This window comes from Podarcis liolepis (assembly GCF_965112155.1).
Source record: "Podarcis liolepis genome assembly, chromosome: 1".
Lineage (NCBI taxonomy): Eukaryota > Metazoa > Chordata > Lepidosauria > Squamata > Lacertidae > Podarcis > Podarcis liolepis.
The window spans coordinates 35,855,771-35,872,638 of NC_139554.1; the positions used below are offsets into that span (position 1 = coordinate 35,855,771).

Genomic DNA, 16,868 nt, shown 5'->3' on the forward strand with positions numbered 1-16,868 from the left:
AGATATTACATCTTTTTCCCTAATGGCCCTCAGCCTAAAAGGAAAATAAGCTGTATCAGTTCTACATTAGGCTTGATACCTAGAGATCTGCTAAGAACCTTCTTAACATGGGTGAAGACGAGTCCAATAAACCAGACTCTAAAGCCAGAATATTCTATCCAGAGAGAGGACCTGCTACCAGTCAAACTAAAAAGGTAGCTAAAGCTTACTTAAGGAGAGTCCCAAGAAAATGCTGCATCAGCAAGTCAACAAAAATGTGGTTTCTAACATTATTATATCGCAACTCTACTCCATAGATTTCTTTCTGAAGTTTGGTACCATTTAAGATTCTTAACAAGAGTTTATTTGATGAAAAACAGAATATGACATGTCACTGAGAAGCAAAACATCTTGCATTCATTCAGACACTGCACTTTCCCTCAATAAACCTTGCACTTGCATATTATTATTTTTTTGCAATAAAATAAAATAAAATTCATTGTTACCAGCCTGTGCTAGGGTGCCCAGACTGCACAAAATGCTTATCAGGAGGAACTGGAACAAAAGTCATCAAATGGGCAACCTTCTATTTTATTTCTCTAATTAACGGAACAGGAAGAACACAGACTGCAATTTTTCTTGACAATCCTCTCTATGGCCTCCTAATATTGCAGTTAATCCTTATGCATGCTTCACCACTCAGAATAGCCCCATCGATGCTCTTAAAACGGCTCTCTCTATATGCTTGGTTATGCTGAAAGCCAAAAACCATAGGAGACTATGGCTGCACTGTTTTAGATTGATTAAATACACCAACATCAATGGGTCTTTAGCAAAAGCAAATACATACTTGTTTGCATTTTTGACTTAAAACCTATGAGTACGTAAGCCAAGTTCACGCACCATGTCAGCTGCAGTGAATGGTTTACCATTAATGTGTCAATGGGGGCTGCTTTGCTTCTTCCAGCACACGGAAGAAGCAAAAACATGATTCCTGACTTAGCATTATATTTGAACTTTGTACTTCGTTTCAGTAGATCATCATGGTTTGTATGGCTTGAAAATTCTATATCATGTTTTCTCGGGTTTCATATGCTTGGGGGAGGGGGACGGAATCTGGAAACCAAACAGACAGGATATGTACAGAAGGAGGAAACTGTGACATACAGCTAGCACTTTATTTCAAGTTACTTCCATAGTGGTTCCCACCACCGCAGAGACAAGCCACTTTTCAGATTAGGGAAAAAAAAGGCTTGCCTTTTCAGCAGTGGGAACTGCAACACCAAACACAACTAAAAGAGATTTGGCATTCCGGTGCTGCGGTACCAGCATGGATTGCAGCCTTAGAATTTAAAACAAACCACAGACGTAAAATGTTGCAACAAGTGTAGGACTTAAAGGTGCATTTTAAAGTGGCTGGTGCCGTTGACAATAGTTCATGATTACAACTATTAATTTCCCTTCTCCAAAATTATATTTCAGTGCATAGTTATGGAGCAGTTACTCCTCCACATCTACTTAAAAATAAGACTGCAGCATGAGATTACTCAGAAGCTTGGGAATCTGTTGCATCATGAACGCCACCTTTTTGTAGAGCTGAAATCTTTCACCACTCAAAATCATCATTATTATCCACCTCTTCACTTTTTCACGATGTCTCATCAGGAAGAGCACAAAAGACTACCACGACAAATGGTATCACTTGCCACAATGCTATTCAGGGGGAGTATTGCAGCATAAACTCTGAACTCTTATTACCTGGCAGCTGCACAGACTATACAGGATGTGAATTCAGGAGATCTGAAGGCCAGCCCTTTTTTTTGAACACACATCCGTGAACGATATTGTAATGTGTATGGGTTGCTCGTGCGTAAGTTGCCGCCTCTCCAGGCTTTGTTGCCTTGCTAAACCTTTCAGTCTGGGCAGCCCTTCACTTCGTGGCTGCCTCAGTCGCTAGCAGAATCCGTCAGTGGGCGTTTCTTAAATCTTTTCCAACATAAAAGTTGTTTGACACCCAGTCTCCTCCTACTCTCTCTGCGCGGAAGTCTTCTGCGCAGGGTGGGCGTGGGTAGCGGAGGACCCGTGCTCTCCCCGCTGGTGTCCGGTGAAGAGTCCTGGAGCCCTCTCGCCAATTCCCCCATCAGCCCCTCTATATCCCTGGTGTTGCGCTGATTTGCTTCCCCATCTGCGGAGCTGCCTCTCTCCCTGCTGGGCCCTTCTCCAGCATCATTTGAGAGCCTTCCCTCCGCCTCTAGCTCCGATGTCAGTTCCCTGACAGATGTGATTAATCAAATTTCTACCAAAAGGAAGAAGGTTCTCTGTCCATCACTAGCCCTTTCCCAAACAATTAGGATTTCCATTTATGGGACCTTGTGCATATTTAATAGCAGCAAATAAATGGTCCAACTATCTATCCCTGTTTACTTGAAACAGTCCCTATTTTCTAGGGACCTGTCCTGAGTCAGCAGCAAAGAAATACCAAAACTGCCACTTTAGGAGTATGGAGTAGAATCTTAAAATTGGAAGGGATCCCCAAGGGTCATCTAGTCCAACCCCCTGCAATGCAGGAATCTCAACTAAAGCATCCATGACAGATGGCCATCCAACCTCTGCTTAAAGTGTGCCTAAAGCAAAAAAAAAAAAAAAGTTAGTATAATCAACCAGCTTTCTTGCTTATTTTTCTCCCCCTTGCCTTATAATCTAATGATAGCAAAAGCATTAAAACAGTTGCTCTAACTATTCTTTCACATTTCTGATTTAATTAAGATTTTTCTTCTCCTCAATGACATAAGGCCCAATTCAAGATGTGCATCACCAGTAATACACCTAGAAGGAAGTGTTCCACATTGCCTCCATCACAGTAAAATGCATATATCATACACACCTCCCCATGCTTTTGGAAATATTAGTGCTTTAGCCTAGCTGTGTTGCCAAGGCCAGTTATTAAGAAACTGAGAAGAACACGCAAAATAACACTTGTTACCTATTTTTTCATTGTTAGGAACAACGTGTACAGTGCAGAATGCTCAGCAACAAGGTCTATTATAAAGCTCTGAGTGCCTTTAATATCCCACATTGCTGCTAAAATTTACTCATCTATACAACAAATATGTTCAAAGGCACAGACATTTCTGTTTGTTGCAGCAAAAACAGTAAAGAATCTTGAAACGTCTTGAAGGCTGAGAAATGTACTATGGCATCAGCTTTCAGGAACTGCATGCATCAAATGTCGTAGACTTAGTCCATGAAACCTTACACCATAATAAATTTGTTAGCCTTTAAGGTGCAACAAGGCTGCAGTTCTCTAGGTATGCTTTATGTTTCAACTCAGAAATCTTCCCACCTCACAAAAGACAACCTAGCAGCCTAGGGAGGAACATAACTGAACTTCTAAACTGTAATACACATTTTTTTAAAAAAATTAAACAGGATCGGCCTTAAAGTGGTTGTTTTAAAATTGTTTACTCTGTTAAGCATGCCAAAACTTACCTAAGAAAAATGTCAGAAATTGAAAAGGGCAACACTTAAATTTCTACCTAGCTTGCTATAGCCGCTACAAGTGCTTTAGAATAGAACACTGAATTAAGAACTAAATCATTTCCCTACCACCGAGATCAGTTATTTATCATCTGGCACCTCAGTTCTATATTGCTGGCAATCATCCATCTTTGTAAGATAATGAGGCTCCCTCCAGTGAAAGCAAGAGAAAAGAGCCCTCTTTGTGGCCTGAGGCCTTGGTGGCGATATGAAGAATCAAACTTCCCTAGCATCTCTTGATCTCACAGGCTAAATCCAAAGAAAAGACAACCATCAACACATGGGGTGACATGAATGTGATACGAGTGTGTACAGATTGTCCATTTTCTGCCTCACAGAACCCCAAATTATTATTTCTTTGGCATGCAAAGCCACAATTTCCAGCTTCTGTGTCACAAACTTCCTTCTGTCCTATTACGCAACATGTTACATGCATTGCAGATTATGTGTTTTTACACTAAAGTAAAATACAGCTACCAACCATATCTGAATTACAATCATGGTGCTTCCAAATGAGTGTTTTAAAATCAAGACAGTACGGCTTTTTCACTTCAGAAAGCAATTCAGTACGTACTGGTCCAAGCTGGGGAGAGCTCCATTGACAGTATTTACTACTTTCTGTCTGCAAATTAAACAAACTGCCACTGTTTAGTCCAGCTACTTTTCTTGCAACTCCAAGACTAAATACTTAATTTCAGCTGAAGATTCTTTGAAAAGTTTTTTTTTAAAAGAAATTGGAATAGTTGAACTAGGACGGTGCTGCTACTAGAAATCAAACAGGGGTAGTCTCGGAAGAAATCTCTCTTTCATTGCTAGGTACAAAATATGAAAGTTGGACCGTTTATTCCTCCCTAGGGTCCTTCCGGCTCAACTGCTTATTTCTGCTAGCTTCATACTACCACAATACAGTGGTACCTCGGGTTAAGTACTTAATTCGTTCCAAAGGTCCATACTTAACCTGAAACTGTTCTTAACCTGAAGCACCACTTTAGCTAATGGGGCTTCCTGCTGCTGCCGCGCCACCGCAGCTCGATTTCTGTTCTCATCCTGAAGCAAAGTTCTTAACCTGAAGAACTATTTCTGGGTTAGTGGAGTCTGTAACCTGAAGCATATGTAACCTGAAGCATATGTAACCCAAGGTACCACTGTATTGGGTACATTTTAGCAGTATCGCCCATGGAATATGTAGGCTCCCTCACAACCACCGCTCCCTGTGTCACCTGCAAGCAAAAGTACATAGTATGGACCCAAAAACTATCTGTCAGTAGACACTCCACTCACCCCTTTCTGAAGGGGAAGGAATCATCTGGCAGCTAAGTAAGCCTGGAATTAGGGCACAACAAAACATTTAATAATCCATTAATGAAAATTTGTGGACTAAGGGGGGGGCTCCCTTGGGGGGGAAGGGAGCTCTAAACTAAACTACTGAGGCCCCTAATCTACATCTTCCAAGATTTTGTGTTCTACACAGATAAAACCAGCCATAACACACACATCCAATGTTAACAGGTAAGGAGATGCAGAAGGTGTGGACTAGCTCCAAAAACCAATTACTTGGCATTCTTCCTACTCCTATTCCTATGCCACGACATTCCCAGGACTTTGGATAACAAATCTTCACATGAAGACGAAACAATATATGTCACTAATGTAAGAATCTCTTATCCCACAAAGGTTTGAGACATTATTGTAACACTACGTACAAGCACAGATAATTTTTCTCAGCCATTAAACACTTGTAATGGTCTCTATTATGGTGCCCTGGCCACAGGATCTTCCACATCAATACGTATGGTTAGGAAATCAGGTAGGATGTGACACAGATCATTTCACAATTAGTCTTTACAGATCTGGTTTGCATTCCAAGGCTCAACTATTGCGTTACCTGGTTCCAAAAGCAGCACCTAACTCTAGCCACATGCCTGCCCTACTGTCCAAGTTACTGAATATTTGTATAGCACACATAATTTGTTTCAGTTATAGGATTTTTATTCTGACAACTATGCCACAATTCATTACTCCAGGTTGCCGGGGAAGGGGGGAGGCGGAAGCACTGCAACTGTACATTGGAAAAGCAGCACAAGCCTCTCTTCATTTCCACACAAATAAGCCCTATTTGGGTGCTCTAGTCCCATGACTGTTATCACACAGAAAAGCAGGGCCCATTGAGGCCCCCACCCTCACAAGTTCGGGAGGCAATTTCTGTGAAGTGGATGGAATCAGTTGTATGCCCATAGGCTTCTCCCATAACTGAGAGCCCCTCACAATCAGAGTTTCAGTTAAGGGGGCAGGAATGCATGTATGCAGATAGTTCCCTTTTAAAGACACTGACCAACAATGCAGAGGCCCAGATGGTGCGATCTTTCCCACCACCACCCCGCCGAAAGATAACATGAACTGGACCTCTGTATGATCAGGCAATCAAGTGGCAGGCCGGGCTCACACTGGAAGCTGCACGGCGTTCACATTTCCCCATCGCCACAATATTGGTATGCATGGTAAGCAGCTATACCAGAACTATATCATTTCCGCTTTTTTTACTGCAGACAACTTTACTCCATCCTAGTTGTGTCGCCCACACTGAGGAAACTGCATCCCTATTACGTACTTCCATTTGTTTTAAAGATTTACGTATCAACCTTCAGCAAAGCTAAATTCCAAGACAATTTACAAAGACAGTTAAAATATGGTGCTTTTTTTATAAAAGAAACCAGGATGCTTTCAAATACAGTGGTAGCTCGGTTTTTGAACGCAATCTGTTCCAGAAGACCGTTTGAGTTCTGAAACATTCGAAAACCAAAAACTCAATAGCCTACAGCTAGGCCTCAGGATCTTGCACTCAGCGGAAGCCGCGTGGCATGTTCGACTTCCAAGGTGTGTTTGAAAACCGAAGCATTTACTTCTGGGTTTGCGGCATTCAAAAACCGAAATGTTCATCAATGGAGATGTTCAAAAACAAAGATGTTCAAAAACTATAAATGCATTAAAAGAAGTCTGGAAGGATTAAGACTCACATTTGTTTGGCACCAAAAAGTTAACATGGATGCCTGTTGAGCCTCTCAGGAAGAGAACTCCAGATGTTATCACTGAGAATGGCTGCTATTTAGTTGCAACACGTCCTACCTTGAATGATGGGGACACCTGTAGGCAAGGGTCCAAAGATTATCTCAACTCATGAGCAAGTTGATATGGGAACACATCCCCAAGTCCTAAGTCATATAGGGCTTTAAGAAGTAAGCAGCATCACTTTCAATTGTGCTCAGAAGTAGACCAAAAGTCTGTGAATCTCTGTCAGTGCTGCTATGTATGTTCTCATTAACCAGCCCAAGGCAACACCCTAAAAACTGGATTTCGAACTACAGTTTTCAAACAGTGGTCAAAGGCAGCTCCTTATGCAATGCAAGTCTATTAATGTTACCATAGCATGATTATCTATGGTCATTTGGCAAGATAGGAAGGAGCATCTTTCCCTACTCTCTCAACCACAAATAATCACTGCCTCTCAAGATTTCCTCGTCACAGAGTAAGATGCAGCCAAACTTACTTGGTGTCACTTCTGGACTTCCTTTCAAATTCATCATCTTTGGGATGGAAGGCCCATACACATCTGCATCAAGCAAACCAACTGCTTTTGTCTGTGGAAGGAAAACACACAGTCACATCATTCTTAATGGAAAAAGTTATGTGCAACAGTTGTAAGTGAACTTTAATTTCAGCTCTAATTTAACTTTTGTAACTTATTAACTAGGTAAAGGTAAAGGGACCCCTGACCATTAGGTCCAGTCGTGACTGACTCTGGGGTTGCGGAGCTCATCTCGCTTTATTGGCCGAGGAAGCCGGCGTACAGCTTCCGGGTCATGTGGCCAGCATGACTAAGCTGCTTCTGGCGAACCAGAGCAGCGCACGGAAACGCCATTTACCTTCCCGCCGGAGCGGTACCTATTTATCTACTTGCACTTTGACGTGCTTTCGAACTACTAGGTTGGCAGGAGCAGGGACTGAGCAACGGGAGCTCACCCTGTCACGGGGATTCGAACCACCGACCTTCTGATGGGCAAGCCCTAGGCTCTGTGGTTTAACCCAGAGCACCACCTGCGTCCCACTTTAAAAGGCCATAGGTTGTTTAATTAGCCAAAGGCCTACAAGAAGAAGAATGTTTTTGCCTGGTGCCTAAAATATGTAACGAAGGCACCTGGTGAGTCTCCCTGGGGAAAGCATTACACAAGTGGGGGCCACCACAGAAAAGGCCGTTTTAGTGTTGCTGCCCTTTGACCTCTTGCCGAGGAAGCACAGAAAGAAGAGCCTCAGATGATCACAGAGTCTGGATCAGTTCATATGGGAGAGACGGTCCTTGAGAGAGCTTCTTATGTTCCTACGTAGAAAGTCCATAGCATCCATAAGCTTTGTGGCATAAAGTTTTCTAGAGTCTAGCTTAAGAACTGCATGAAGGAATATTATACGTTGTACGGTGGTGCGTACACATGCACACATGATAACAGAAGTAGAAGAGGAGGAGGAGGAAAGTTGGTCTTATGTCATTTGTTACAGATGAAATACTAGCATGGCAAGAAAAACTTTACTGGTGTGGGAGAGACATTCCCAATCATAACTATGCCCTATTCAACCGTATCAAAATGTGCTATTGAATTCAAACCCATCAGCTTCCTGATGCTACAATATAGTAGCCACATTTCAACTAACCCTTTTAGGTGAAATATGGTGACTATACTTCAAACGTATCTTTATCAAGATACTTTGTAGTGCGTTCTTCATCTGTAATATCGAGGGTGCCAAACACAGGGGGTCTTTTCAGTGGTGGCCCCCTGGTTGTGAACATTATCCCTAGAGAGATCCACTTGGTGCTTATAGTGACATTTATCAGCAGCACGTGAAAACTTCTCTGTTCACCCCCAAGCCTTTTAAACATCTTTATACAAATTTAGTATCTTAAAGTCAATATCACTAATTATTTAGTCTCTACTTTGGCAGCATTTGAGCATTTTATTTTAACTTCCATGGAATTACTGTAGCGCTTTCAATAGTGGGGTGTGTGTGTGTGTGTGTGTGTGAGAGAGAGAGAGAGAGAGAGAGAGAGAGAGAGAGAGAGAGAGATTTTATACGCCGATTTTGTTTTATCTGATCCAGTATTTTATTGTATTGATTTTTGCTGTGTGTTGCCTAAAGGGACTAGAATAATAGGCAGCTGATAAATACAAACAACACATAAGAAAACAGATATTGCTTTCATGCTGAAATGTAGCCAGTTCTGTATCCAGGCTACAAAAGAATTTGCAGACCAGAATAGACAAGGCATTATCTTCTCTGTAGCGTTTGGCACAGTTTACTAGCTTTAGGTTTGTCTTAGCAAGTTATTTCCTTACCCTGCAGGGACAGCACACGTTAGCAGTTCAAGACCTCTATTTGCAGCACTACTTCCCAGTGAATGTTGGGCTATTCTGTTAAGGTCTGCCCTTCCAACTTCACACTTCTGCAAGGTTTTTTAAAAGAGATAGCCACCGGATGATAGAGCATAATTCCTCTCAACTACTACATACGGCTGGACAGAAGGCAAGAAATTGAAGGAGGTTTGGTTTAAAACATTAGAAACGCTTTCGAGCTGTAAAAGAATTGCTCAGCAATGGAGAAAACTTTGCTTTGGAAACCTGTGAATGATTGTCCTTGGATGTTTAAGAGAAGATGAACTGAAATCGCTAATTATTTCTGGCATTTAGACTTGGCACTGGAGATGGTTGAGATCCTGAGAGAAAAACTAAACCCAGTTCTGGACTCCAGAATGAGTTGGATTCCAACTTAAGCTACTATTACATGGCTGGAGGAAGATGGGTTTTCTTCCCACCACGACCTACACAACGCCCTACACAATTCCCCACAAATGGTCAGGGGATGGTGCTGAATGGCACAGGCTGAGGGAGGATGCCTGTCCAATTTGCAGGGTTGCTGCCCTTCCACCTGAGCAACCTTTGCACAATATAATAAATAGAAGAAGAAGAAGAAGAAGAAGAAGAAGAAGAAGAAGAAGAAGAAGAAGTTGTTGTTGTTGTTATTACTTATACCCCGCCCATCTGGCCAGGTCTCCCCAGCCACTCTGGGCGGCTCCCAACAGATTATTAAAAACACAATAAAACATGAAACATTAAAAACTTCCCTAAACAGGGCTGCCTTCAGGTGTCTTCTAAAAGTCATCTAAAATGGCACAACAGTCCATGCCATTCAGCAGCTACTGCAACACTTCTTTGCCCCTGGCTTTTGACACCTGAGATGTATAATTCTTGGAACCAACCTTACTTCTGTGATTGCAAGTTGTTTTTAAACCACTTTTATACATTGTAGGGTAACTGTTTTAACCCGCCCTGCGCGGGGGCAGGAAATAAATTATAACTCCCTTTGGTGAAGCATGTGGGGGTGGGGTGGGGTGTCATGAGGTGGAGGGGCAGGGATATAAACTGCTGCCCACTAAGAGAAGCTTAACTGGAAGTCATGCGCCCGCCCTGCCTGAGTTGAAGCATCTTTCTGCTTGTGCAAGAAACTTTTGGATACAAGCCTACCGCCGTTAGCACAGCAGGGTGCTGGCCTAAAGCTATTATTATTAAAAGCTGGTATTTGAAAAGCAGGATTCCGTTATAAGCAATAAAAGCTTCTGAACTTAAAAATAGCTGTTCTTATTCAACTTGTACCTTTCTCAGCACTGATAATTCAGATACACTAAAATGCACGGTCACACATGAGCTTAGCGACAGGGTTATAGAAGTGGTTTTGGTTATTAAGGAATAACTGATTTTTCATTTATTTATTTGGAGTCCCGCTGAAAATATGGCAGCCCAATCCCCCAGCACGTAAAGCCAACCATGTCCCAGAACCCTAATCCCCCTAACCACCAGAAACCACCATTAGCTCCACTCCCACCCAACACCAAATTCTGAGGTTTGACCAGGCCACTATATTCAGCAGTACCAGAAACGACTGGCAGAATCCGAGACCAGGGAGAAGAGTTGGTGAAAGAAGACTGGAAGAAATTTAAAGACTATTTACAGAAATATTGTAAAATTAATGAATGTTAGAAGGGGTTTCCAGCTGTAATGCTTTAGGAGATACGAAAAAAAAAGGTTTATAAATGGGTAAAAGCTTAATGGTAAGGATTTGCTGAACTAACAAATTGAAGTGGAATACAAAGAAGGGAGGTATGAGGAGGTCTGGGGAAATAAGCGTAAGGAAGATATGTTATGGAAAATTATTTAACTGTTTTTATGTTGTATTTTGTTTCTTTTTATTTTTTATTTTTTATTGTTATATTTTAAAAAAAACTTTAATAAATATCTTTTGGAAAAAAATATATATATATTCAGCAGTACCAACTTTGCAACTTGATTCTGCCACAAAGGTTGAGTGTTCCATAATCAGCACCTGCCTTTATCTGATGCTGTAAATTAACATCGTATTTATGCTTGCTGCTGGCGGGCCACAAATTTTGGATCGACTTGACTGTCAGCTATTGTTACCGGTAGTTAATAAGGGTCAGGTTTCCTGTTTTCTGTTCAAAAGACTATGTTCATCCAGTGCCCACTAACGGGGGGGGGTGGATTTAGAGGGAGGAGTTGTGGAGAGATGTGGGCACATTTGTTTGTAACAAACCCAAATCCATTATACTGATGCTGCATCTTGACCCATTTTGAAAGAGGCACCCTCTGCTTCCCCATGCTGCCACCATCTTTTAAAGAACCTTACCTCTGCAGTGGCACCTTTTAGAGGCTTTCTCCACTGGCTGCCCATGTTAAACTTATGGATGCCATTGTCTAACGTATTGGTGGACCCCTGCATATAATACTATTTATTAGCAGGAACTGCAACATCTTCATCTCCAGTACTGTGTATCCAAGTATTGGATTGTAAGAGATAATTTTTGCAGTTGTGATTTTTCAAGTTGTATAGCCTTGCAACGTAAGGGGTACCTCGTGGGGGGGGGGGGCTTGTTTTTCTATTTGTGCAGATTAAGGGCGTGGTTGTTGTGTTTTTGGTGAAAAGTCAGACATCCTTAGTTAAAGAAATCTATTACATTACTTTTACATATATAGATAGATGTAAAACATGACTACCATTGGGCAAACAGAACCTCAGTCCTTGATAGAGGGTGTTCCTAAAGCTAACAGTAATAGCTCACCACACCACTCTGTCTAGCAGTGTAAAAGGTGGTACTGTGGTCTGAACCACAGAGCCTAGGGCTTGCTGATCAGAAGGTTGGCGGTTTGAATCCTCATGAGGGGGTGCGCTCCCGTTGCTCTGTCCCAGCTCCTGCCAACCTAGCAGTTCAAAAGCACGCCAGTGCAAGTAGATAAATAGGTACCACTGTGGCGGGAAGGTAAATGGTGTTTCCGAGCTCTCTGGTTTCCGTCACAGTGTCCTGTTGCGCCAGAAGTGGTTTAGTCATGCTGGCCACATGACCCAGAAAGCTGTCGGTGGACAAACCCCAGCTCCCTTGGCCTGAAAGCGAGATGAGCGCCACAACCCCATAGTCGCCTTTGACTGGACTTAACCGTCCAGGGGTCCTTTACCTTTTACCTTTACCTAGCAGTGCAAAACCTTCTTTTAAAAATAATAAAAAAAAGCCACATGCACACCTTATACAGACCCCTGCTCCACTCTAGGCAGCCCTAATACATAATAAGGTGAGTCAGTTGCCATTAAGTGTGGCGGGAATATCAGACTTACTGGAATGTAATCTTAGCACTTCCAAGGCTTCAGTTCATTGACACCAGGTAATTTCTCAGGGGTTGTATCCTTGATTAATGAGAAGGAAAAGGGACACTGCTGCATGTTCAACTAAAATGTCCTGAGCCGGCCTCAAGTCCCATTAGCGTTTTCTGCCAATTTATCAACACGCATACAAACACTGTATCTGACTTATTTCAATAGCTTGTTATGACAAGCACAGCCTAAGTGCAGACATTCGCTTTTCAGAGAATGGCAGAATAACAGAGGTCTTGTTGGCTATCAATGCACATATTGGGGTGGGAAGAGTCCCTCCCACTATGGTGAGACAGGCTTTCTATTATTTTGAAGAACTAAAAACCTGCAAATCCTGTTTGATCAAAGCCTTAGTGGAATAGAGAGGGGGGAAATGAATGTGTGCTCTGTGAGCAGTAATACCTCTATCATGCCATCTTGAAGGCTGTAAAAGAATTAATGTCTGTTCACAGCCATTGCTTAGCATCATCACTGCACATTCCACCAATTCCTTTCTCTGAACTTCTTGATATACATGTCAATTGGGAGACAGTACCATTTTAGGTAATCATGTAGATCAAAGCAAATATCTCATTTAGCACTACTATTTTTTAAAAAAAAAAATCATGTTTCTTTATAATGCACAAAGCTATTTAAAAACCCACTGGAGTTACTCTGACAGATTATGCTGTTTCGTGTCTACTGTACGAAAGCTGCAATTTAAGAGATCGGGAAGCCACATTTTCATGCCAGATTTCAAAGACTTCAACACCATTTTCGAACTCCTTTGTTCTCAGACAAAACACATAATTTACCTGATTATGAAGATTCATGACTCATTTCTTTTATCTGCATGCACAGCTAATCAAACCCCTTCAAATAGTCACTCTAATGCTTTATCCCCTAATTACCATTTGAAGGATAAATATTTGGAAAACTGCCTAGCTTGTGCTTAAACCTAAGTAGCACTCTTTTTCCATCTACAGGTTCTCCCATTTTTAACAAACCAAAAGAATACTCGGGAATGGACATAGGAGCAAAGGGGAGAGGCATGACAAAGCTTTGCAAGGACAATGGCAATGCCATCTTTGGACACCACAAACATCTCAAAACTTAAAAAAAAATAGTTCACAGGTGTATGCTTTACTCCATCAATGCACATAGATATATAAATAAAAGAACTGTGGTTAAGAACACACATCAAAACATTTCCAAGTGGCTTTGCAAAACTACATATGTAGCCTAATACAGTGGTGCCCCGCAAGACGAATGCCTCGCAAGACGGAAAACTCGCTAGACGAAAGAGTTTTCCGTTTTGGAGGTGCTCCACAAAACGAATTTCCTATGGGCTTGCTTCGCAAGACGACAATGTCTTGCGAGTTCCTGCGTTTTTTCCCCCTTCCCCCCCCTTTTTCTAAACCGCTAAGCCGCTTATCAGCTGATCCTATCAGCAGATAAGCCGCTAAAAGCCGCTAATCCGCTAATCCGTCAATGGGCTTGCTTCGCAAGACGAAAAAACCGCTAGACGAAGAGAATCACAGAACGGATTCTTTTCGTCTTGCGAGGCACCACTGTACAGCATGGGTCAACACAATCGTGAAGCAAAAGACTTTCAACCATTTTGTGTTTGGCTTTTGAGTTGCAAGGCAGATTGTAAAATGGTTGTTTTTTGCTTAAAGCAGGCGTCAGCAAACTTTTTCAGCAGGGGGCCGGTTCACTGTCCCTCAGACCTTGTGAGGGGCCGGACTATATTTGGGGGGGGGGCGGGAAATGAATGAATTCATATGCCCCACAAATAACCTAGAGATGGATTTTAAATAAAAGCACACATTCTGCTCATGTAAAAACACCAGGCAGGCTCCACAAATAACCCAGAGATACATTTTAAATAAAAGGACACATTCTACTCATGTAAAAACAAGCAGATTCCTAGACTGTCCGCTGGCTGGATTTAGAACGCGATTGGGCCGGATCTGGCCCCCGGGCCTTAGTTTACCTACCTATGCTTTAAAGCCTCTCCTACACAGAAGGGCCAAAAGTTCAAAGGAAAGGACAGAAGTTTGAGGAGAGGCTTAGCTCAAATAGCTCTGCACAAGAGGATCTAAGTTCAACCTAAGAACCTGCAATTAAGGGGAAACCAAAATTTAACCAGGAGTCTCCTCTCCTCTTGATTGATTAAAAGTTTGGGAGGGTAGTTGAAAAACCATGTTAGATCAGTGGTTCCCAAACTAGCCCCCCCCCCCCCAAGTCCATGGACCACTTGAAAATTGCCAGCAGACTTGGCAGACCACATAATAATTTCTTTGCATTTTGCAGAAATTGTAAAGAGCTGCACTGGAAGCTTATCTCTTACATTGTATTTTACTGTATTACAATTAGCATTCCGTAGTATTCAAATTTAAATGCAATAAAATGCAATAAGAAACAAAATAACCAATAAGAATGCAATTAAAAGTCAATATGAATATTCAATACCAGCATGCCATGGGTCACCTGAATGAAGCTTGCGGACCACTGCAGACAACAATTTGAGAACCCCTGAGGAAGAACTGAAGAGAGAAAGAGAGCCATGGATTCAAAAAGTTGAAGAGCTCTAACACACTTTAAGAGAGCTGAAGTATTGGAAAGTACTAGAGAGAGAAGCCAGGATCGGACAATGAACAAATGCAAATTGGTAAATGCTGAATTTGTTAGGAAACAGTCTTAAATAGGTATATGTGTTTGCCTTTATCAACATTTGCTTTTTTCCGCTCTTACTCAAACCATAAATTAATTTTTCTCCCCCAAAATAATATTCTTAAACTGTTTAGCTTGTTCTACCTTTTCTAAAATCTTAAGCACAATTTGCTTTGGAAAAATTTGTTCGGAAGCCTTGTTATTCACTCATCGCCTACGTTGCACTACTGGAAAGAAGTTGGGTCAGTTAAAGTCCAGGTGGCCTTGGTTGTCCATGCTTAGCAACAACCCTCCTAAAGATCCAATTGTGCTCCCACTGCCATGCGCTCAATGTGATGCTGCACTCAAAGATGGCCTGGAAACTGCAACCAGTGCTGAATGCAGCTGCTAGGTTAGTAAGCAGGGCTTCCCAATAGGACATTGCGTAACCAGGCCTGAAATTCAAGGTGTTAGTATGCCAAGGTTTTAATGGTTTGGGACCCAAATACCTAAGAGTGAGCCTCTCAATATATCAAGATCAAGCATCTGAAGCAAGACAATCAGTAGGGGAGACCTTTGCAGTACGGCTTCCCCATTTAGGGAATGCCCTCCTGGTGGGATAAATTTGTCTCCCTCAATATTCAGGAGGAATTTAAAAAGCAAAACATTTGTGTTCACCCAAGCATTAGGTGGCGGAAATACACTATTCCTAGCAACCTTGAAATTATTAGCTGTGAGGATAGTTGACTGTGTTTAGATGTTCTTAGCAATTTTCATTACAATATGTATTTGTTTTTAATTGTATTATTTTGCTGCTTTCTCATTAGCCGCTCATTTGTGTGGAAGTGGGGGGGGGGGTTAATATAACTTTGTTTAACAACCCAGTCCCACAAGTCCCTGTGTTCAATGGGACTTACTTCAAATATGCATAGGATTGCAACCCAAGTTAAGAATGTTTTGCTTAATGGAGGTTTTCTGAACCATACTGATGCACTTCCATGGGCTTAAGTAACTAAGGTGTCAAAAGCAGTGAATAATGAGACCTCCTCTTTCAAGAAATCAATGCACAGAAGAATGCTGGTTTGACCTGGTGTTTATTTGTTGTATGGTAAAGCAGTATTGTTCTTCTAGATATAAGTGCTTCAGTTTAGCTCTAGGAATGTATCACTAATTGACAGACAGAAGATGGATTTGGATAATTGCTTTTGGTGTAGTGCTGATGAGCAACATCTGTATGCTGATGCTCATAAGATTTCCACATCCACAGTTCCTAATTCAGAGAAGATCTGTGCACAGGAGTGGCTCCAGATATGGATCTCTAAATAAGGGCAAGAGTGCATGAACAAGGAAAGCCATGCCCTACAGACAGGATTCATGCCCATAAATGTCCAATTCCTTTGTTATTATGGCTTCATAGGTAAAATCAGGAGGCTTAACATACACCAAAACTTAGACCTAACTTTTGATCCTGAAATTTTATCCTTCTTAACTGTATTTGAACTTCATTTGGCAACCATTTTCACTTATGTTCCGTTTCCTGGATGACTTATTTTTCAAGAATTTAAGATGCTATACAGTGGTACCTCAGGTTACATATGCTTCAGGTTACATACGCTTCAGGTTACAGACTCTGCTAACCCAGAAATAGTACCTTGGGTTAAGAACTTTGCTTCAGGATGAGAACAGAAATCGTGCTCCAGCGGCGCAGCGGCAGCAGGAGGCCCCATTAGCTAAAGTGGTACTTCAGGTTAAGAACAGTTTCAGGTTAAGAACGGACCTCTGGAACGAATTAAGTACTTAACCCGAGGTACCACTGTATTTGAAACCAGCAAAAGGCAAGCAGGTACCACAAACACAAGGTTATCTAGCGAAGTGTAAGCTAACCAACATGCTGAAGAAACTTTTTGATCCATCTGCAACTCTGCATTGAGTCTCACAGATGTGACTATTTAGCATGT

At 41.8% G+C, this 16,868-nt stretch overlaps 1 protein-coding gene across 5 annotated transcripts in view; it reads right to left on the reverse strand.

Moving 5' to 3' along the window:
• The window catches only part of NUBPL (NUBP iron-sulfur cluster assembly factor, mitochondrial), a 56,490-nt gene that overhangs the window by 31,369 nt on the left and 8,253 nt on the right, over window positions 1-16,868 (reverse strand). For 3 of the 5 annotated variants that reach the window (XM_083509736.1, XM_083509737.1, XM_083509740.1), the window contains one exon: window positions 7,061-7,151. The exons of the other annotated variants lie outside the window; for them this stretch is intronic. In XM_083509736.1, coding sequence (XP_083365862.1) covers window positions 7,061-7,151 — 91 coding nt within the window. The remainder of the gene's footprint in view (window positions 1-7,060; window positions 7,152-16,868) is intronic. 5 annotated transcript variants of the gene reach the window in all.